This window comes from Rhinatrema bivittatum, chromosome 9 (assembly GCF_901001135.1).
Source record: "Rhinatrema bivittatum chromosome 9, aRhiBiv1.1, whole genome shotgun sequence".
Lineage (NCBI taxonomy): Eukaryota > Metazoa > Chordata > Amphibia > Gymnophiona > Rhinatrematidae > Rhinatrema > Rhinatrema bivittatum.
This window is the reverse complement of record NC_042623.1, coordinates 241,469,743-241,492,609: the sequence shown is the minus strand read 5'-3', so window position 1 is coordinate 241,492,609 and position 22,867 is coordinate 241,469,743. Positions and strand designations below refer to the sequence as shown.

Here is a 22,867-nt window from a genome sequence, read left to right as displayed (position 1 = left end):
GGGTAGATTTCCACACATGCTTTGGAAACTCAAAGGTTTCTCCATTCCTTTAAGGCTTCCTTGTAATGCACGTAAATGTACACGTGAAGTCGCTTTTGCTTGTACTTTTAGGTGCACGGCCCCCCCTCCCCCCCATTCTCATATCAATCTTCAAAAGCTCATTTAAATACATAACACTTCTTTTTTTTTTATGTGGAAATATTTTTGAAAGTTCAGTCCAAGATAGGGAAAACTTGTTAGTCCAGTCTAGCCTTCAGCTATCTTACGGTTGTGCCCGTAGGTCGCAGACGGCTGCGCCCTCTATTGCTCACCTTTTTTTCTACCTGATTCAGCTCAGTTTGGGAAGATGGCTGCCTCTGCTTCTCCACGCCGACCCCTTCGGTGTTCCCAGTCTGGCATGGGCGATTGCGTTTGCCTTCTTTCTCCTGGAGTCACCTAGAGCACCGACGCACGCAGCCCCGTCCTTTACGTGCATCATGGCGGGAACCTCGGAGGCGTCCCCGCCACATGATGTCACAAGCTCTGGTATTTAATTTCTGTTCACGAATACAGATACGAGTTTCCAAGGAATCCTCCATGCTGATCTCTCCTCGCTACCAGACGCCTCCGCTCTGTGTACTCTTGTTCCAGGACGACTTAGGTACCCGCTCCTCGGGGGCCTTGCCTCGCTCCTGTCTACCCTCCGGGGTTGCCTACTACCTTCAAGAACGCCTAAGGCACCCGCTCTTCGGGGGCCTTATTTCGTCCCGGACCTCCACTCCTCGGAGGATTTCTGCTTCTCAACCGCCAGTATCAGAGAGAGTATTACCACTCCAGTTCTGTATCTGCATTGTCTCATCTCTCTTCTCAGATCCTCTGCCTACCCTGCAACATGGACCACTACCGGATCTATTCTCACTGGCCTTTCCATCTAGGCCTGGGTTCTTGGCCTACCCCGCTTTGTGGACCACTACCAGACCCATCTCCCTCTTGGGACCTGGTGAGACTGTGGAACTGCCTTTTCCACCTTGCAGCCCTCAGAATGGAACATTGCCATCCGACATCTCCTCTTCTGGCTGGGAACACTACCCGTTCCTCTACATCTACATTGCAGTATAATAAAAACTACACTTCTCTGTGTCCATCTCTGCTCGGAGCTAGCCTATCGTTGCAAGTCCCCACAGGGCAGAGCCCTGTGGGAGGTGCCATCTCTTGCAGCAACCAAGGGCCCACACCTCAATGTCCAAAGTACAACAGATTGCTAACTCCATGGACCCGGCTCAGCTCACAGCCCTACAGGCCATTCCTGGCCTGGCCCAACTGATTACAGAGCAACAGAAATCTCTGAAGACACTAGCTGCCACTTTCAACCAGTTAAATGCCTGACTGAATACGCCAACAGTTTCAGAGAAAGATTCTTCTCCTTTAGTGGTTGCAGTTCGCACCACTGTACCTCTTCCAGCTCCTACACGCTTCTCTGGTGATGCCCAGATGTGCAGGGGTTTTATTAATCAGTGCTGTATGCACTTCTTGTTGCAACCGAACTACTTTCCTAATGCTGTTTCCAAGACTACCTATATTCTATCGTTTGATGGAAAAGCCCTGGCCTGGGCTTCACCTCTCTGGGAACGTAGCAACCCTGTTTTAAATGATCTGACTGAATTCTTGAACCTGTTCAAATCAGTATTTGATGATCCAGCATGTCAGACCATCGCAGGGTCTACTCTTCTTCACCTTCAACAAGGAAGTAAGCCTTTACCGGACTATGTTATTGAATTCAAGACACTAGCCTCTGAACTCCATTGGGACTCAGGATGTCTACGTGCTATAATTTTAGAGGGCCTCAACACCCATATAAAAGACGAACTAGCGGCTCCTGACTTGCCAGACACCTTGGAATCTCTCATTGAATTAGCTGGGAGAGTGGATCGCAGGATACGCGATCGGACCCAAGAAGCAAAAGGTCACAAAAAGCAGTCTGTGGGAGGTAATCGCCTTTGAGCCATGCACACGACTTCAGCCCAGTCTTCTGCACCCAGTGAAGAGGAAGAAGAGCCTATGCAGGTAGGACGCAGTCACCTGATCTCTAAAGAGACGTTTTCGCAGACGCTCTGGTTTCTGTATGTATTGCAGCCAATCCAGCCATGCTGTCCAGATCTGCCCTATCTGTCCAGGAAAAGGCCAGACCTAGGATCTGCAGGAGGACTCCTCCTAGGTCTAACTGCTCTTTCTCCTGCATTATCTCTCCCGTCTCTTTCATCTCTGGAGGCCTTGAATTCTCAACACTCGCACTCGTGGACTCTGGTGCGGGAGGAAATTTTATGCTAAAGAGAATTGCAGACCACTTGCGAATTCCTACTACACCTATAGCTACCCCTCTACTGCAGTCCTTTATTCACAGAGAATCACTTCCAGGAGAGGTCTCGCTGACCACGCAACCCATATGGCTTCACACAGAGGCCTTACACACTGAGAACATCTCCTTCCTACTCCTGGAGAATGCCATTCACCCCGTGGTGCTCGGTCTACTGTGGCTACAGGAACACACCCCTCAGTTCAACTGGACCACCATGGAGCTTTGAGTGGAGCCCTGGTTGCCATGATTGTTGTCTAGCCAAAGTTTCACCGCTGCCCTGCATGACAACGACTCCCTCACTACTTGGTCTACCACCACAATATGCGTCTTTTCAGGAAATCTTCTCCAAGCAAGTAGCAGAAGTATTACCTCCGCACAGGACCTTTGATTGTGCGATAAACCTCAAGCCTAACTCTGAGCCTCCCAAAGGAAGGGTCTACCCCCTTTTAATAACAGAAACTGAGGCCATGTCGGCCTATATTCAAGAAAACCTGCAAAAAAGGTTTATTAGACCTTCTAAGTCCCTGGTTGGTGCGGGGTTTTTTTTTGTTGGGAAAAAAGATGGATCGTTTCGCCCTTGTTTCGATTACAGAGGTCTCAATGAAATCACCATCAAGGATCGCTACCCTCTACCATTGATAACCGAGCTATTTGACAGGCTTCAGGGGGCCAAGGTGTTTACTAAGCTGGACTTAAAAGGGGCCTACAACTTGGTCCGAATCCGTCACGGGGATGAATGGAAAACAGCTTTTAACACCCATGATGGACACTTTGAATACCTAGTCATTGCTTTTGGACTGTGCAATGCACCAGCGGTGTTTTAGAATATGATGAATGATATTCTGCAAGATCTACTGTACCAGTGCGTAGTGATATATTTAGATGACATCCTGATTTTTTTTCTCAGGACCTTCAATCACACTAGGCAGACGTGAAAAAGGTACTACAAAGGCTACGGGACAATAGTCTATATGCGAAGCTCGAAGTGCGCTTTCCACCAAGAGCCAGTGCCCTTTCTGGGGTACATCGTTTCCAAGAAAGGCTTCCAGATGGACCCTCAAAAATTGAAAAGCATCCACGATTGGCCTCAACCCACTGGCTTGAAAGCATTGTGCCATTTCCTCGGCTTCACTATTACCGTACCTTCATCAAGCACTACTCCACCCTTACAGCACCACTCACTGCCATGACCAGAAAAGGGGCTGATCCATCCCAATGGTCTGCTGAGGCTGTAACGGCCTTCCAAACTAAGCCTTGTCTTCACCATCCTAATCCGCAGCATCCTTTCATCGTCGAGGTTGACGCCTCGACATCGGCGTGGGAGCAGTACTGAGTCAATACAGTGATGCCAATGTTCTCCATCCCTGCTCTTTCTTCTCACGGTGATTCTCTCCCATCGAGAAGAATTATGGTATTGGAGATAAAGAATTGTTAGCTATAAAATTGGCCTTTGAGGAGTGGTGTTCATGGCTGGAAGATGCGCAGCACCAAATAACTGTGTATACCTATCATAAAAATTTGGAATACCTTCGACATGCCCAGCGTCTTAATCACCGGCAAGCGAAGTGGTCATTGTTTTTTCAACCGCTTTGACTTCCTACTAAAATAGTCCTGCAGAAAATGTTAGGGCCGATGCCCTTTTGCACTCCTTCTCTATGGTAGACATACCTGACAAACCTAGTCACATCATCAGTCCGGAGAAGGTGGTGTTAGCGACCACTCACACCGTCCCCGCTGGAAAAACTGTGGTGCCGCTGGGAACGAGAGAGAAATTACCAAAATGGGCACTTGACTCTCGCCTGGCCAGCCACCCTGGTCAAGGCCCTACATTAGCCATGCTCCAACATTTCTATTGGTGGCTTACCATGAAGACTGATGTCCAGGCTTACATGGCCTCCTGCGCCACCTATGTGAGACAAAAAAACCCTGCCGGACGTCCTTGGGTCTCCTCCAACCTCTGCCTGTACCAGAGGAACTTTGGATGCACATCGCGACCAACTTTGTGGTGGACTTACCCCCTTCTGCCGGTAACAATACGATCTGGGTGACCGTTGATCGATTCTCGAAAATGGCACATTTTGTGGCTCTACCAGGTCTACCATCCGCTGCTGAATTGGCTAAATTATTCGTGAAGCACATCTTCGGAAGTTCAACATTGCCTTGGATCTGACCTCGGCCTATCACCCACAGTCCAATGGCCAAACATAGCGAATGACTAGAATGCCCAAACAATTCCTACGTTCTTACGTGAACACTAGACAAAGTGACTGGGCAGAATTACTCCCTTGGGCCGAATTCGCCCTAAATTCACATCCAGCTGCTGCTATGGGATCAAAACCTTTTCAAGTGGTGTATGGCCGCCAACCATTAACTCCGTTACCACTGCCACTCTCCATGACTTCTCAAACAGCTCAGATCACAGCAATGGAATTGCAACAATTGTGGAAACAGACTAAGGATCTACTCCTCAAGGCAGGAGAAAGGGCCAAAAAGACTTAAGATGCCCACTACAGGAAGGCACCTCAATTTCAGCCTGGGGACAAGTTATAGCTTAGTACAAAGTTCGTCCGTTTAAAGCTGCCCTCTGCATGCTTCGCTCCACGGTACGTCTGACCTTTTGCTGTCCTCCAACGCCTTGGGAACTTGACCTATAGTTTGAAGCTACCACCATCCATGAAGATTCATAATGCCTTTCATGTGGCACTACTGAAACCTCTTGTCCTGTCTGAATTTTCCAGCAAAGCTCCAGAGCCAGCACCGCTTGATGCTGAAGAAGATATCGCATATACCGTTGATGACATCGTGCATGTATGCAAAAGAGGTAGATGTTGGGAGTACCTTATCTCCTGGAAGGGATATGGACCGGAGGAAAACTCCTGGGAGCCCATGACCAATATCCTAGATAAAGATATGCTTCGTCATTTCCATCAGTCTCATCCTCACAAGCCGAAACACCCTGGGGCAGGCCCTTGGAAGGGGGGGTACTGTTGCGCCCATCGGTCGCAGACTGCTGCGCCCTCTATTGCTCACCTTTTTTCTACCTGATTCAGCTCAGTTTGGGAAGATGGCTGCCTCTGCTTCTCCACGCCGACCCCTTCAGCTTTCCAGTCCAGCATGGACGATTGCGTTCGCCATCTTTCTCCCGGAGTCACCTAGAGCACGCGCGCAGCCCCGTCCTTTACATGGCAGGAACCTCGGGGGCGTCCCCACCGCATGAAATCACAAGCTCTGGTATTTAATCTCTGTTCACGCATACAGATACGAGTTAGCAAAGAATCCTCCATGCTGATCTCTCCTCGCTACCAGACGCTTCCGCTCTGTGTACTCTCGCTCCAGGATGACTTAGGTACCTGCTCCTCGGGGGCCTTGCCTCTCTCCTCTACACCCTCCGAGGTTGCCTACCACCTTCAAGGACGCCTAAGGTACCCGCTCCTCGGGGGCCTTATTTCGTCCCGGACCTCCACTCTTCGGAGGATCTCTGCTTCTACAACCGCCAGTATCAGAGTGAGTACTACCACTCCAGTTCTGTCTCTGCATTGTCTCATCTCTCATCTCAGATCCTCGGCCTACCCCGCAACATGGAGCACTACCAGGTCTACTCTCACTGGCCTTTCCATCTAGGCCTGGGTTCTCGGCCTACCCCGCTTCGCAGACCACTTCCAGACCCATCTCCCTCATGGGACCTGGTGAGACTGTGGAACTGCCTTTTCCACCTTGCAGCCCTCGGAACGGAACATTGCCATCCGACATCTCCTCTTCTGGCTGGGAACACTACCCATTCCTCGGGTCACCATCTACATTGCAGTACAATAAAAACTATACTTCTGTGTCCATCTCTGCTCTGAGCTAGCCTATTGCTGCAAGTCCCCGCAGGGCTCGGCTCCCCCCCCCCCCCCCCCCTGTGGGAGGTGCCATCTCTTGCAGCGACCAAGGGCCCATGCCTCAATGTCCAATACAACATTTTTAAGTTTTCTACTTCCTAAAACTATATAAGACTCTTAATAAAGAGAGTGGATGCGTTCAGACAAATAGTTCACTTTAGTTTTGTAGGGGGGGTGTGGCTTTTTTAATAGAAAGGCGTAATGCTGGGACTCTTGGACAGAAGATCAGATCTTGAGGAAAACAGTACAAAATGCTCCTCCTAGGGTTGCCAGCTGACTTCAGATCTTCAGGACAAAGTTGATTCGGCCCTGGTTTTACCTCATTGCATGCTGGGACTTGTGGTTCTGACTTTCCTATTGCATTCCTTAAAAGCAAAACTGCAGGTTCCAGCATGCAGTGGGGAAAAGGCAAGACTGGATCCAACCGGTCCTTAAAAAAAAAAGTCATCAGCTGGAGCCAGTTGGCAACCCGAGCCCATTCCCTTATGTAGCAGAGCGATTGTCCCTGAATTTATGGATGATGCTGGGAAATCCGGACTCTCCATAGGCTTGCTTTTTTCTGAGAGCCTCTGGTGGCCTCGCCTTTACTTCCAAAGGGCCTCCAGCAGACAAGTCACAGTTGCTGCCGAAGAGCTGTGGGGGCTGGGAACAGCCCGGCACCACCAGTCCTGCTGCCAGATTTGTGTCAAAAGCTAGATGCGTCTAGCACAATGTAATTGATCTGGGTGGATGATACATATTTTAAGAAATCAATAGATTCTGGGACAGTATTGCACAAGCACAGAAGGTTTAATTTTGTTGGCTATTATTTTTTATAATACTTACAATTAAAGCAATACTTTTTTTTTTTTTTTTTTAAATTATAATCAGGGACTTAATTTTTGTGGGTTTATTTATTTTTCCTGACAATTTCAGAGTTCATTCTAACAAGAACAAACATGGAAGAAAATCAATGGAAAAATAGGAATCCTTATTCTTCTGGATAAATATTGGAGTCTATTTAGGTGGACAGGAGCCAGGACAGTTTAGAGCAAACAGTAAATTCTGCTTAATTTTTTTTTTAAACACTTGATGCCTCTCTCACCTTGCTCAATAGCATCCCTCTCTCTTCTTCCAGGCCCCTGCCTAGTATGTTTGTTTATTTATTTGCTTTTCTATACCTATGTTCGTTGGCACATCACATCGGTTCCTCTCTTTCTCTCTTCCCCTGCCAAGAATCTCCCTCTCTCCCCACCACCTCAACAGCATCCATCCCAAGCTTGCTGGTGGTGGCTCCCAGCTCTTCCTCCCCTCTCCACTTCTGATGGGCTGCTTGCATGCACTTGCTGTGGCTCCCGTACTCTGCTGCACTTGTCTGCAAGGGTTCTGGGGAGCCTTCTGCCCGCTGTGCTCTCCAGCAGCTTCCGCGGTGGGTGGGTTGGGGGTGTGCTTGAATCAGCACATTGGTGGCACTGGGCGGCGGGAACTTCGGCCAGGGAGGTGGATGGAGGGCTCTCAAAATCCCACATCGGTGGCACCCGCTCTTCCTTCCGTCTGTGGCAAGGAGGGCGGGGGATGCTTGAAATGGTGCGTCAGTAGCTTCGGCATGGTAGTCAGGACTTGAAGCTCCTCATTGGCGGCAGATGCTTGAGCCCGCTCTGGAGCTGTTCCTTTGTCTTTAAAAAAAAATTGAAGGTAAAAAGTTTAAATCAAATTTCATCTTTGTAAAAATCCAGGAATGCTAAATGAAGAATTTTACATACTGTGTGTGGCTGCTAATAAACTCTACAAATATACTTCTGCATCCAGTTAGTGGTTGAGTGTGAATGTAATATGCACCCTTAAAACTTGTTCTGGGATTTATTTGTTCTAAGCCTAATAATTTCAGAGTTTTCTTTTTTTTTTTGCTTTTGTTTAAATTGCTAGAAGAATAATTTGGAGCGAGCACTGGAGTGGATCTTCTCTCACCCGGAGAGCGAGGAAGAGAGCGGGAGCACTTCAGGCGCCGTGGAAGCAGAGAACGGCACCAATGTCCACATCACGGCGGAAGCCCAACCAGAAGAACCCCGCATCAAAGACGGGTCTGGAAGTAAGCAAGCCTGCCCAGGTGGAGTTAGAGGAACATTACTTGGGTGTCTGGAGGACTTTTTGACAAAGATTCTCTGTGCCCGACAGGTTATTGATGCAGGCCTGCTGCATACAGTCCCCGCTATCAGAGAGGGCGAGTTGAGCTCTTCAGATCAAAAATGGTCAGCAAAGTTTTAGTGGTCTTTAGAGAGCTAGACTGGTTTAAAAGGCCCGCTGAAGAGCTGGGATGTACAGTAGTCCCATCACCATGCGGATGTCAATCCACAGATCCATAAAAATCTAACGCTTTGAAGGAACAAGCAAAAAAAAAAGCCCTTTCTATAAAAATGGAAACTCAATTCACTTGCTGTCTGTTATAATAATGGGGAGGGCAATGTTCAAAGCTATTTGCTGGGATAATTAGCAATTTTCCTGGAGAAATTGGCTCAGAAGTTTGCCCTTCCTCGATCAGACTGAAAGTGTGCTCAGGACTGCACGGCGTGCGTGTTAGCCACATACAGAGGATCTGTTCCCAGGGGCAGAGAGTTAGGCATGCAAATTCAAACTACAGGCGTATCTGCTTTATTTTCCTTGCCAAATCAGTCTTCACAGAAAGCAGCTGTCCAGGGGGAGCACAGGTGTACTTCTTAAAGAAAACTTAATGCAAAGTCCATGGGTAAAATGTACCTATGGCCTTTCCCCGAAAGCAAGCGTTCTTAAAATCGTCCCCAAGCGAGGAGCCGACACAGTGGGTCCCTCAAGTTTTCGAGGTCCGTGTTTAGATGAGTCTTCTCTAGATGAGGATCTCTGTGCGTGGCTCATGATTCCTGCCCTGGGAAAATGTTCACGGACTGTGGGTCACAGAATTCTGCGTACCACCAGATGGCGCTGTTGTGAAAGAAGTTTCTTGTTGTTCAGTGCCTCCTGCTCCACTCCTCTGAGGCACACCTGCTTTTCGCACTAGCCACAATGAATATGCAAGAGTTGCATGCTCTGTGTCTCCAGTGTATGCAAGTCTCATCTCATGTTTATTCATTAAGGATATCCTGAAAACAGATTGGTCAGTTGTGCAAAGTTGCCAACTCCATTAAATCTTTTTTTTTTTTTTTTTTTTTTTTACTGCCGACCTAATTTTATTACAGACACACGTTTTTCTACTATTTCCATGTGAGGGAATGTTCTCCTTAGTAAACTATTTGTGGTGGGGGCTTGTCTTTTTTTTCCCTCCTTCCCACGGGTAAGGCATGACATATAGGTTTTTATCTATCTTCACTCAGTCGCAACCAGTAAATAATGGATTCCCTGTACATACCCGGATCACAAGAACATAAGAACATGCCATGCTGGGTCAGACCAAGGGTCCATCAAGCCCAGCATCCTGTTTCCAACAAACCAGGCCACAAGAACCTGGCAATTACCCAAACACTAAGAAGAACCCATGCTACTGATGCAATTAATAGCAGTGGCTATTCCCTAAGTAAACTTGATTATTAGCCGTTAATGGTCTTCTCCAACAACTTATCCAAACCTTTTTTGAACTGCACTAACCACATCCTTTGGCAACAAATTCCAGAGCTTTATTGTGCGTTGAGTGAAAGAATTTTCTCCGATTAGTCTTGAATGTGCTACTTGCTAACTTCATGGAATGCCCCCTTGTCTTTCTATTATTCGAAAGTGTAAACAACCAATTCACAACTACTCGTTCAAGACCTCTCATGATCTTAAAAACCTCTATCATATCCCCCCTCAGTCGTCTCTTCTCCAAGCTGAACAGCCCTAACCTCTTCAGCCTTTCCTCATAGTGGAGCTGTTCCATCCCCTTTATCATTTTGGTTGCCCTTCTCTGTACCTTCTCCATCACAACTATATCTTTTTTGAGATGCGGCGACCAGAATTGTACACAGAATTCAAGGTGCGGTCTCACCATGGAGCGATATAGAGGCATTATGACATTTTCCGTTTTATTAACCATTCCCTTCCTTAATTCCTAACATTGTTTGCTTTTTCGACTGCTGCAGCACACTGAACCGCAGATTTCAACGTTTTTTATCCACTATGATGCCTAGATCTTTTTCCTGGGTGGTAGCTCCTAATATGGAACCTAACATCTTGTAACTACAACAAGGGTTATTTTTCTCTATATGCACCACCTTGCACTTGTCCACATTAAATTTCATCTGCCATTTGGATGCCCAGTCTTCCAGTCTTGCAAGGTCCTCCTGTAATGTAGAATAATCTGCTTGTGATTTAACTACTCTGAATAATATTGTATCATCCGCAAATTTGATAACCTCACTCGTCGTATTCTTTTCCAGATCATTTATATATATATATATATATATATATATATATATATTGAAAAGCACTGATCCAAGTACAGATCCCTGAGGCACGCCACTTTTTACCCTTTTCCACTGAGAAAATTGTCCATTTAATCCCACTCTCTATTTCCTGGCTTTTAACCAGTTTGTAATCCACGAACGGACATCTCCTCCTACCCATGACTTTTTAGTTTTCTTAGAAGCCTCTCATGAGGGACTTTGTCAAATGCCTTCTGAAAATCCAAATACACTACACCTACCGGTTCACCTTTATCCACATGTTTATTAACCCCTTCAAAAAAATGAAGCAGATTTGTTAGGCAAGACTTCCCTTGGGTAAATCCATGTTGACTGTCTTCCATTAAACCATGTCTTTCTAAATGCTCTACTATTTTGATCTTGAGAATAGTTTCCACTATTTTTCCTGGCACTGAAGTCAGGCTTACTGGTCTATAGTTACCCGGATCACCCCTGGATTATGCCTCAATTTCAGCAGGTGGAGACAGAGAAAAACTTGAAAGGCACCCTCATTTAACCTGATGTGCCTCCTGCATCCCTTCAGTATTTCTCTGTCTCCAGCAGATGGAGGGTGTGCAAACCCTGCAGTCTTGCCCTGTTTCTGGGGTTAGGCTATCCCTTAAAATTAACTAAGAGTGAACTAGCTATAAGTTTGAATCTAGCAAGTTAAAAAAAAAAAAAAAAAAAAAGAAGCAGCTCTTCTACAAGGGAGTGTTTCCCTATCCTCCCAGAGGATTGTTAGATCCTGCGGGGTCATCCTCTCTGGTGGCAGGTTATTGGAGCTGGGGTTGGTAACCCCACGGGGCTCCAGCCAGGTAAGGTGCTGGGGAAGAGATTACTGGTGGTCCAGTCCCTCTTACCCCGTGGTGATTCTGAGCATTTAAAAAAAAAAAAATTGAAAATTTTCAAAAATTTTCTTTTTTGCTCTGCTGCAATCCAGGACCCCTCCCCATCTGAATTGCCACGTTTTTGACAAATTTCACCGCGTTTTTCATTTGTTTTGGGCCGTTTCCCCCCCCCCCCCCCACGATGCCACAGCCATCTTTGTGTGTGGTATGTGGAGAATCGTCCGTGCGGCTTTCGAAGGCCGGTATTTGCTCCCGCTGCCTAGCTGGAGGGGAAGGCAGCTCTTTTTCAGGATCTGCAGCATTAGACAAACCTCGAGGGGCTCAAAAACGCTCTGCTCCGCAAGAGCTGGCTGATCAGTTTCCTCTCAGTGCAGGGACGGCAGCCATTTTGAACACCTTTGCTGAAGCTCAGGAAGAGCTATGGCGGTGGGGGAGCTTCCCCCAGCTCTGTCTCCGGTCCCTGCCAGTCCTGAGGATACTTTAGATCACTACCAGGATTCTTTACAGGAGGATCCTATTTTACCAGGAGGACAGGATGTTGATTCGGATTCCTTTTCTTTAGATTTTGTCCTCCTTGTGCCTAAAGCATTTTTGGCTTCCAAGGTGCTGCTTTGCCGTTGAGACCTGCACAGGGACTATCCCCCCAAGGTAGCCAAGCGCACGGATGTATCGGCGTCTCTACGGGTCGTGAAGTTAAAAGGCATTGTGGCTTCGGGAGGCTCAGCCGCTCCAGTGGTTCCGGGCAGTGCGGCTCCCCCCCCCCCCCCCCCCCCCCCCCGCAGGAGGGGGATTGGATGATGACCAGGGGAAACAGAACCTCTTGGATGGAGATGACCCTAAGGTGGTTCGTCTGTTCCAGAGAGAGGAATTAGAACCCCTTATTCCTGAAATTCTTTCTGAGCTTGGAGTGGATCTCCCCCCGCAGGCTCCGCCGAAGGACATGGTGGATCCAGTCCTGGCAGGATTGCGAATGCCGACCCGGGCTTTTCCTTTCCATCCCATGCTTCAGCAGCTGATGACCAGAGAGTGGGATGCTCTGAATGCTGGTTTGCGGGTTGGTCGAGCCATGGATAAGCTTTATCCATTATTGGATGAGTTTCTGGAGCTCCTGCGGTCCCCTAAGGTAGACGCTTGTTTCGGCTGTTGTCAAGTGGACCACTATTCCAGTTGCAGGCTCGGTGGCTCTCAAGGATCTTCAGGACCACAAGCTGGAAATCCTGCTTGTGCATTTTTGAGGTGTTGGCCCTGGGTATCTGGGCGGTGCTGTATAGCAGTTATATGCTGCGAGCGAGCCTAGCTGGGTCTAGTAATTACTGAAGTCTCGAGTTCTTCCTCCGGGAGAGTCCAAGCAAGTGCAGCATTTGGAGGTTGCGGTGGCATATGGGGCGGATGCACTATATGACTTGCTCCGCACCTCCTCTCGCACCATGTTGTTGGCAGTGGCTCTGCAACTGGTCAGCATATGTTTCCTCCAAAGCTCAGCTTGGGGCTATTCCATTTAAAGGTGGTTTTTTATTCAGGGATGATTTGGAGCAGTTGATAAAGCCCCTGGGGGAGAACAAAGTTCACAAGTTACCAGAAGACAGACCGAAACCCTCCAAAGAGTTTCCATCTTCCCGCTCACGCTTTGGGCAGCGGAGGTTTCAGCAGAACAGGCAGCAAGCGCCCGGACAGCGGCAACCTTTGGCCAGGAACCAAGCCTTGTCCTCGTCCTTTCAGGGACACAGAACCTCTCGAGAAGGGGGTCCTTCCTCCTCTCTTGCCTCCAAGACCACACAATGAGATGGGGCTGGCCCATCCCTCGATCCCTCGGGTTCGGGGGTCGCCTGTCCCGGTTTTACAAGGCATGGGCCAGAATTACTTCCGCTCAGCGGGTGCTAAGCATAATAGAACGAGGCTACGCTTTGGAGTTTGCTCGGCCTCTCAGAGACTTCTACTTAATATCTCCATGTGGTCCACAAGTCAAATGTCAGATTGTGCGTCAGACTCTCGAACATCTCCTAGCTCTGGGAGCAGTAAAGCCGGTTCCTCCAGAACACTGGAGGAAAGGAAGATACTCCATTTACTTTGTGGTTCCAAAGAAAGAGGGATCCTTCCTGCCAATTTTGGACCTCAAGAGAGTAAAGACTCTCAAGGTGCCACACTTTCGCATGGAGTCTCTGCGGTCCGTCATCGCGGCTGTACCCAAGGGAGAATTCCTGGCTTCTCTGGATCTGATGGAGGCATACTTGCACATTCCCATCTGCAAAGATCATCAAAAGTTCCTTCGCTTCATGGTCCTGGGAATGCATTACTAATTCTGCGCTCTGCCCTTCAGTCTCGTGATCGCACCCCGTACATTCACCAAGGTCATGGTGGTTGTGGCAGCGTCCCTATGGAGACAAAGCCTCCTCATTCATACCTACCTGGATGATTGGCTCATCAGGGCGAAGTCAAGGGAATGCTGTCTGGAAGCGATCCACAAGGTGACCACTCTCTTGGAATCCCTAGGCTGGGTAATCAATCAGGCCAAGAGCAATCTTGACCCCTCTCGGATATTGGAATTTCTGGGAGCCCAGTTCGACTCCTCGGTCGGAAAAGGTTTTCTCCCAATGGACCGAATGAACAAAATGATGGGGCAAGTTCATTGTTTGTTGGCTCTCCCCCTGCCCAGGGCCTAGGACTACCTTCAAGTACTCTGCTTGATGGCATCTACTCTGGAGGTGGTTCCCTTGGCTTTTGCTCATATGAGACCGCTACAATGAGCATTGCTTTCCCGGTGGGATCCCAAGTCGGAGAATTTCCAATTCCCTCTGCCACTCATCAATCACGCCAGGTCCAGTCTTAGGTTGTGTGGGCAAAGCCACCACCCATCTCAAGGGGTGGATCTAGAAGTTCTGAACTGGATAGTGGTGACCACGGATGCAGTCTCTCCAGCTGGGGAGCTGTTTGCCAGTCTCTTTCAGTACAGGGCAGCTGGTCCCCGGAGGATTCCGGATGGTCAATCAATCGCCTGGAGACTAGAGCGGTTCGCTTGGTCTTGCAACATTTTCTCTCCCGATTACGCCATCAGGCGAGTCGCGTCCTGTTCGACAATGCGACGACGGTGGCCTATATCAACCATCAAGGAGGTACCAGAAGTCAAGCTGTAGCCGACGAGGCGGAGCTACTCATGACTTGGGCGGAGCAAAATCTTGCGATGCTAGCGGCTTCTCACATCGCTGGGAAGGACAACATACAAGTGGATTTCCTGAGTCGGAAGCGCATAGATCCCGTAGAGTGGGAACTCTGACAGAGCAATGGATCTCATTTCTTGCAGATGCAGGACTCCCCTCATGGACTTGATGGCAACGTGGGACAATGCCAAGGGTCCTCGCCTTTTCAGTCGCAGGAGAGATAACAGCGCAGAGGGGATCGATGCACTAGTACTTCCCTGGCCTACCTCAGTTCTCCTGTACGTGTTCCCTCCTTGGCCTCTGGTAGGCAAGGTGCTTCGCAGAATAGAGGTCCACCCAGGGAGGGTAATACTCGTGGCTCCTGAGTGGCCCCATCGTCCGTGGTTTGCAGATCTCATCAATCTGGCCGTGGATGGCCCTCTACGACTCTGGCATCTTCTCTGTCAAGGGCCTATATATTTCGACAGGCAGCTTGCTTTTGTCTAGCGGCTTGGCTTTTGAAAGGCGGAGATTAAGGAAGAAAGGGTATTCTGAGGAGGTGATCACTACTTATTCTTTTTCCTGTCAGTAAGTTTGCTGCTGGCAACCCTGTATGTGTGCCTCCAGGTCAGGCTGGGAACCATTGGTTTCATCGGAAGATATACAAGTTGCATCAACAGTTTCTCTTTCTAATGACAGCAACATTAGCCCTAGGGCAGGGCTTCCCAAACTTTTAGCCAATGTGACCCCATTTTAGCACTTGAAACATCACATGACCCCCAGAGGACAACCAAACCCAATTAGCGGGGGTGTAGTTTGCCTCCAACAAGCCCTCCACTCACCATTCCTGCACTTCAACCGATCCCCTCTCTCAACCTTCATCCCCCTCCAGAGGGCCTCTCAACCTCTGCCCCTCCAGCTGATCCCCCTCTTACATCCCCCAGTTCCTCTCCCCTTCCCAGCCTAGCCTGTCACTCACCCACTCCAGCTTTTTACATCCTTCCCACTGAACCTCCCATTGATAATCTGTCATCTCCTTCCTCTCTTTTCTCACATACCACCCCCAGTTGATACTCTCACCCCTAGTTCCTCTCTTGCATCCCCCCTCTCACCTTCCACAGCCGATCCTTCTCCCACTGATCCAACCCTCAAACCCTTCCTGTATCGGATCCCTCCCTTCAAACAGCCCCCATCCAAACATCCCCTTGACTAGGATCAGCAGCAACATTTTCCTTTGGGCCTCAGGCGATGTGGATGACAACTAGTGGGAAGAGAGGGCAGGCTGATGACGGGCAACATTTTTCTCTTAGGTAAGTTCAGTGAGGGGAGAGTATAGAGAAGAAGTGACAACCTGCACAGACCTGTGCACACTCTGCCCACTCCTCCCCAATGACTGTTCCAATGCCTGATGTTGATCTGCAACTGGCAACAGCATTAATAATGAAAGTCAGCACAGGATCTGTGAGCCAGTAAAAGCTCACAGGCCCTGCAGTGGCCTGGTCCCTCCTCACACATGGCTTCCTGTTAACGTGGAAACTCAAGTGAGGGCGGGACCATTGCAGGACCTGAGAGTGCATGCTAGTTCAAAGATCCCATGCTGATTTCCACTACTTCTGCTGCTGGAGAGGGCTGCTCTTTGAGGAATTTGTGATCCCAACCCATCGTTTGGGAAGCTCTGCCCTAGGGGAACCTCGGACCAGTCAGGTTTACAGAATATCCAGACTGAATTGACGTGAGAGAGATTATATGCAGATCTATGTCATGCATATTCATTGTGGATGTGCTGAAAACCTGACTAATATAGGGGGGATCGCCTAGGACCCGGCTGAGGTTTGCCAACAGTGTCTAAATTTGACTGTGTATTCCATGCTTGTTGTGAAAACTAAGTTGAATCCCTATTTATCAATTAAAGAATCTAATCAGTTTGCTATGGAGCCTGTCCAGCGAGAAACGTGGCTGCACAGGATGCCTTCTCTTTGTAGAAACCCCAAAACCCAATCCAAGCTCCAGCTTATGTGAGGTTTTGGTATGTGATTGATTGAATCTAAAGAAAAAGAAGAGAATATTGAATAAAAATCCACAGGTTCGGAGCAGGGAGGTGGAAATAGAGGTGTAGACCTGATGTTAACACCCTAAACTCTGTATGGTCAAACAGAGTCCTACAAGGACAGAAAAAGAAGTTTATTAAGAGACAAAACCAGGATTGTAGATACTGTTTCAGGAGCAGAAGGGAGTTTAAAGCAGACTGAATGCAGGAAAAGGAAGTGTCTGAGAGCTCCAGTCAGTGCTGACTCCACTTCTGTGTCTGTTCTCTGAAACACGAACCATGTCACATGTTTGCAGTCTGTGGTGTGAACCCTCTGCTCTTTTCGGTTGTTTTTTGATTTCTAGGTGGCCTTTGTATTAAGACAATAGATTGAAAGCTCTTGTAGGTAAGAGTAGCTTGAGCTGCATGCAGGAAGGGATAGGAAGTAGAGACGTGAGAAGAGGGTAGTGACCTTGACGCTAAGTTGTGTAGCTGAATTCTGGAAAGATTGTAATGGAAACAGTTGGTTCGCTGGGAGACCTGTGACGAGCAGGTTGCAATAGTCTAAGCTGGAGGGGACCAGAGAGTGAATAAAGGTTCTGGATTTTGGTGGTGGTTTTAGATTTCTGTATAATCTAAAATCGATATAGGGCTATCTGGTCAGTAGTAGTCCTACGCAAGCAAGTGCAACAGTGAGAACTGGTAAGGGACAAAGCCAGAAGACCCTAAAAACGTGAATGTATTGTAGAAGCAGCGCTAGAAGAGACTTTCCAAGGCTTGCACTAGGTGAACTTCCACAGTGGCTGCCAATTGGCAGCAGCTTGGAGAGTTGCCCAATCTGAATTTATAAAGAAGAATAATGTTTTTATTTAGAATAAGAGCTGCTGTTTTGTAAATTTAAGCATGTGTGTCTAAGTGCACTTATCCCACGTGAAAAAAAAAATCTACTCAGTGTACACAGTGAGTTAAACAAATAGCATTTAGAAGAGAGACCCACAGCAAATAAATAAACCTATAATCAATTGCAAAGAAGCTTCCAGTGCTAAGAGGCAGTGAGTGTGGCTAGTTTTTATAAAACAGAGAGTTTGTGTTGGGCAGACGTGAACGTCCATATCTGATGTTTCTCCTCAGGATATGAACTTTTTGGCTTCATCAGTCACATGGGAACCTCCACGATGTGTGGCCATTACGTCTGCCACATCAAGAAGGAAGGCCGGTGAGTTGTTTGCTTGGGTGGGAGTGAAACCGAGGTGGAATATTGCTTGTGCTTTCTCAGTATAATGGGTTTCTATGAATTCATCTTAAACATCTCAGAGCAGTCTTTATTTACTTTTGACAATGTAAATGATAAAATGTCTGGGAAGTCTGCTTCCACGTAATACATGTGAAGATGCTATTTATGATTTATGTTGCCATCCCTTTTGCTTTTGGGGAAGCCTTTCCTGCCCAGGGTTTACTGCCCTGTTTCAATAAGTTGAAGACGTGGGCATTAGCAGAGAGCAAATACCCTGTCCAGAGGGGATTATTGCTAAAGATACCTTTATTTTAGGGTTATTCTGAGATCTTGAAAGTCCATGATATTGTCAAGCAAGCAGATGACACAGACACGGGAATATTTAAGTGCGTGAAACAGAGCAATTTCCGGGGGATCCGTGCCCTGTGTTGCAGCCAATCGGATTGGTAGAAACTTAGTCTTGAATATTTCTGTTCATAATATCAAGGGTAAGCGGCAAATCCTGGGTAAAACAGAGCTTCACCCGCAGAAATGAACTTTTCGAAAATTGCCCTCCTCGCATGTGGGGAAACCTCTTCTTGAGCGCGGGGTCAGGGAGAGTCTCTCAGATAAACCACCTGCTCAGACTGGCAGGTGTGAAAGCGTGAGTGGGTTTCCGGGGATCGTAGTCTCTGTATTTTCCCTTTTGCAGGTAAAAAGTACCCCCAGACTTTGCACGAGTGCGAGCGGTCATAAAGTCCCCCCCCCTCCCACGACGAGCAGCAGTCCACTCGCAGTCTGGATTTATAGCTGCAGTTTTCAAAGGGATTTCCACAGGCCACCGTTGGCAGTTCAGCAGGGAAACACCACCTTTCAGCACTGCCTCTAAATATCTTTACTCTAGTCAGTACTTTGGTTACTCAGTTTGAAAGATTTTTTTACTTTCAAAAAAATGTATTTTTCTTTTAAAATGTGAGGTCCCATTAACTTGTGCTCTATCCACCCACCCCCCACAAAGGTGAGAATTTTTACAGATTTGAATGGATACACATTTTTTTTTAATTTACCATAACGTTTTCATTTAACCTTTTATGTAATGTTAAAAAAAAAAAAGCCCCTGGTTGTTTGTCTTGTACTGGTTCGGATGTTTCCAGAATTCCTCAAAGTACTTATGTAAAGGACACACACAATGGTATGGAGCATTAAAACCAATCAGCTTGTGCCCATATTATTCTGACAGTGCTCACTTGTGGTTTTACTCCATGTGGAAGGCTTTGTGCTTACCTAGCGAAATATAAAATGCAGGTGTTAAATTAACCTACTGTGCACCTTTTTTCGTCATGTGTAGCCATCCTTCAGTGCGAGTGTGATGTCATCAAGCATAGCCAATTCCTGCCTTGCCATTGGCCATTGCTTGTAGATATCACAAGAATGTAGTGGTGAAGGCAGCCTGGCATGATCCAGACCCAGGGTCAGCCACTTCGAATGCTTCCTAGGTCATTCTCATTTTTAATAAATTGTAGTATGAGGTTTTTTTTTTTACTTTGTTCTTCCTACCATATTTTACACAACAATAGTATATTAACACAAAATGCTAATCCTTTCCTGCTTGAGTGGTTGATTATCCTGTTTATTTTTCATCTTTTTTTTTTTTTCAGGTGGGTGATCTATAATGATCATAAAGTCTGTGCCTCAGAAAGACCTCCCAAAGACCTGGGCTACATTTACTTCTATCACAGGATACCTTGTTAGGCCTCAGAGGATTGTACTTGATTTATAAAAGCCATGCACTGTTTTTTTAAATCTGCCAAGGAAAAGCTAAAAAAACCAAACCAAAAAACCCAAAGGAATACACTGAAGTATTTATAACTTATTTAAAAAGATGACATAAACTGAGACCTTGTTACATGTCCGGGACATTTTCTATTAATGCTGTAGACTTTTTTTTTTAAATGCACATTAAGTGTTGCCTTAATACCATGCAGAAAAGATGCAGTGTCGGGAGCCAGTGGTCTGCGAAATCCATTTGATAGCCTCTAAAATAATGCTGTATGGATCAACAGTATTCCTCTAGAGAAGTGAAAGCGGTAGGAACTGGTTACTGCTCACACCTGGGAAACGAGGGATGACGTTTTCTTTGCTTGTCCTCAGAACTCACTCTCTGTGTCACTTCCTTAATGCTTTTATTACTGTGGGAAATTTAGGTGTGAATGTGTTTCCAAGTTACCAGTGGTGTTCAAAATTTAGAGCTAAATTCATGGAAGAAACTGGAGGTTAGTCCACACACATCTTATGTGGGTTAAAGAAACTTTCAATGAGTTAGCGTGCCATCCCTATCCGGAAACTGGCCTCTAGTTAGGCGTTGTGTATCACCATATTTGGATAGACAAATCAAAAACACTCAGTGTGGGTCTGTATCATATAAAGGTTTTTTGTGGGTTGGGTTTTTTTTTTGGTTTTTTTTTTAACAAAGTTTAATCTTCCTGCTTTGGCCATGGTTTATAACATTTCTGTGTCCCCAGTAGGGCCAGGTGGGAGGGTGTTAACCTATTTTCTTCCCCTTACTCCCCATCCCATATTGCACAGGTTCTGAATCCTAGCTAAAAGGCCAAGCACAGACAGACCATCCTGAGCTTTGTGGCTTAGACCTTACAATTTGATCTTGGCTAAAAGAGAGACTGATTAAGTTTGATAGATTTGCCATTTCCTTTTATCTGCTGGCAAGAGTTTTGTCAACGTCCCAGGGGTGCACAGAGAGACAGTATCGTGCTACGATGCTGCTTACCAAGGCTGTGCAATGAACCAGTTATCAATTACAGTTCTTCCATTGCTGGAACAAACCATTTGTTTATTCATTTGTCAAGTTGACAATCTCCCCACTGATAGGTGCTTCCAGACCCCCTGCTCCTCTGAACTTTTGCAGAATTATTATTTGTATAGCACATGTCAGATGTGCAGGGTCATAATGGCCATTCCCTACAGTTTACATTATAGGCGAGACAGACAAACAAGACCCACACAAGCAGGAGGTTGTGAGATAAGGTTAATGGGGTCTTTTTGTTGGATGCAGATTCTTTACTTGGTGCTTAAAAGGTCTCCAGCAACTCGCAGGTCTTTCTGTCCCAGATCTGCCTCTTCCCACTCTCTTCATCTCATTTGACCTTGCATTGTTTGTACCAATGCAGGAATCTGCTGCTCCTCTTTGTTCACTTCCTTTCTCTATCCCTGAAAACCTACTGAATGGTGTACACAAACAAATGTTATCTGTGTTTGAATTGTTCTTCTTCTGGAAGTGGAAAACAGAGCAGCGCATACTTCATTTGGTTTCACATTCTGTGAAATTGTCCCTGATAATTGTTTTTGATATTGAATTGCAGTGTCTGTCCTTTGGAACATTGGAAGCCCTCTCAACCCCATAGGACAGACAGACACACATTTGAAACAAATTGAGGCTCAACACATAGTCACTGCTGTGTTTCAAATACTGCGAGAGCGCCATTAAGGTCAACAAACACGTTGTAGGTGATACTTTTTTTTTTTTTTAAATCACTTAGAACTTGTTTGACTCTTAGTCTACTTGGAATTAACACGCTCTCCACAGTTCTTTGCTCAGGGTGGAAGATGCTGCGGGGCAATGACTGGAGGTACACGGTGATGCCTGACAGCCAGATTAGCTGTTGCACTTTAATAATGCAGCACCCTTCTCATGAGCCGGTTGAAACTGTCTTCTCACATGCCTTGGTTCTTCTGAACTTCCTGTGCAGAGGGTGCATCACTTCCCCTCCACACCATGCAAGGAGTTAAATAGGCTGTTACAGAGGACGTGGCAAGTCAACTCTGCGGTAGGTTCAGACAAGGGAGAAGATGAGAACCACCACAAATAACATTTTATTCATCTTTCCCAATATTGAAAAATATACCACCTACCTCTGCAATTAGCAACCAAGACCGGGAACTTCTTCTGCAGTCAGAACGGATCAAAAGCCATTTTTGCTAATTGTAGTAGGCCTGATATTAATTAAATTGGGGAACCACCCCTCCACCTTTATATTTTTGGGCTTGATCAAAGATGGTGTGAAAACCCACGCTACCATGAGGTCCTATGAACAAGCTGCAGTTATGACTAGAATCATCAATATTAGAGGTTTCCAAACCTGTCCTCAAGCACTTATCCCTTAGCCAGTCAAGTTTTCCAGATATTCGCAATGAATATGTATATGAGAGATTTTCATACAATGAAAGCAGCCCCCCCCCACCACTGAATTCAGATGATATGCAAATTGTCACTCAGCAGATTTTTAAGATAAGGATGCATCTAATGTAACATTGAACGGAGTCTGTTATTTTTCCTGGCAGTCATCTTGGGTTTTTTATGCGCGATGCAGTGACTTACTATGCAAGACGTATCTGGAGAAAATATCCTTGTTTTCCCTTTCTAATGGTTCTCAAACATTTCTGATTCCTGGTCCACCTTCCAGGTTGTACTGTTCTCCTGTGGAAGAGTTTGTATTGATCTCTTTTGCACCATTTTGGAATGGTTTGCTTGAAGCACTTCGAACAGATTGAGAAGTATCTATTTGATAAGAGAGGATGTGAATGATTGCCACAACTATTTTAAATTAAAAGATATTCTCACAGCTCTAGTTTCCATGTTATTGATTCTTCAGTGGGGGGGGGGGGGCATGATTCATTTTAACATGAATGCATACTTTTTTTTTAGTGATTTGATTTCTCTGCCTTTGAATGTGTGGCAAATTGCTTTCGTTTTTCCACGGCAGCTGGTTTGGAAGGTGGAGGCTGCCATTGGGCCTGACCCACCCACTCCTTTATTTTTGAGGGGGAGGGGCAAAAACAACTGCTTTGTTAACATTTGCCTGTTAATTGGTAAGCTGGTATTAAACAATGTATGCTCATCTAACTACATTTGAGGGAACAGGCACGGGGAGGTATAATTGATTGGCTGAAATGTTCACAGTTCATGTGTGAGATGGGTTTCAAGTAGCAGGAGAGATGCTGGCCCCATTCATTGCACTAATAATCACTGA

General features: G+C 46.6%; 1 protein-coding gene across 1 annotated transcript in view; it reads left to right on the top strand.

The window, feature by feature from the left end:
* The window catches only part of USP13 (ubiquitin specific peptidase 13), a 202,053-nt gene extending 179,594 nt beyond the window's left edge, over nucleotides 1-22,459 (top strand). The window contains 3 exon segments of the mRNA XM_029615535.1: nucleotides 8,122-8,284; nucleotides 17,741-17,825; nucleotides 19,481-22,459. Coding sequence (XP_029471395.1) covers nucleotides 8,122-8,284; nucleotides 17,741-17,825; nucleotides 19,481-19,574 — 342 coding nt within the window. The 3' untranslated portion in view covers nucleotides 19,575-22,459.
* Nucleotides 22,460-22,867: the final 408 nt, after the last annotated feature.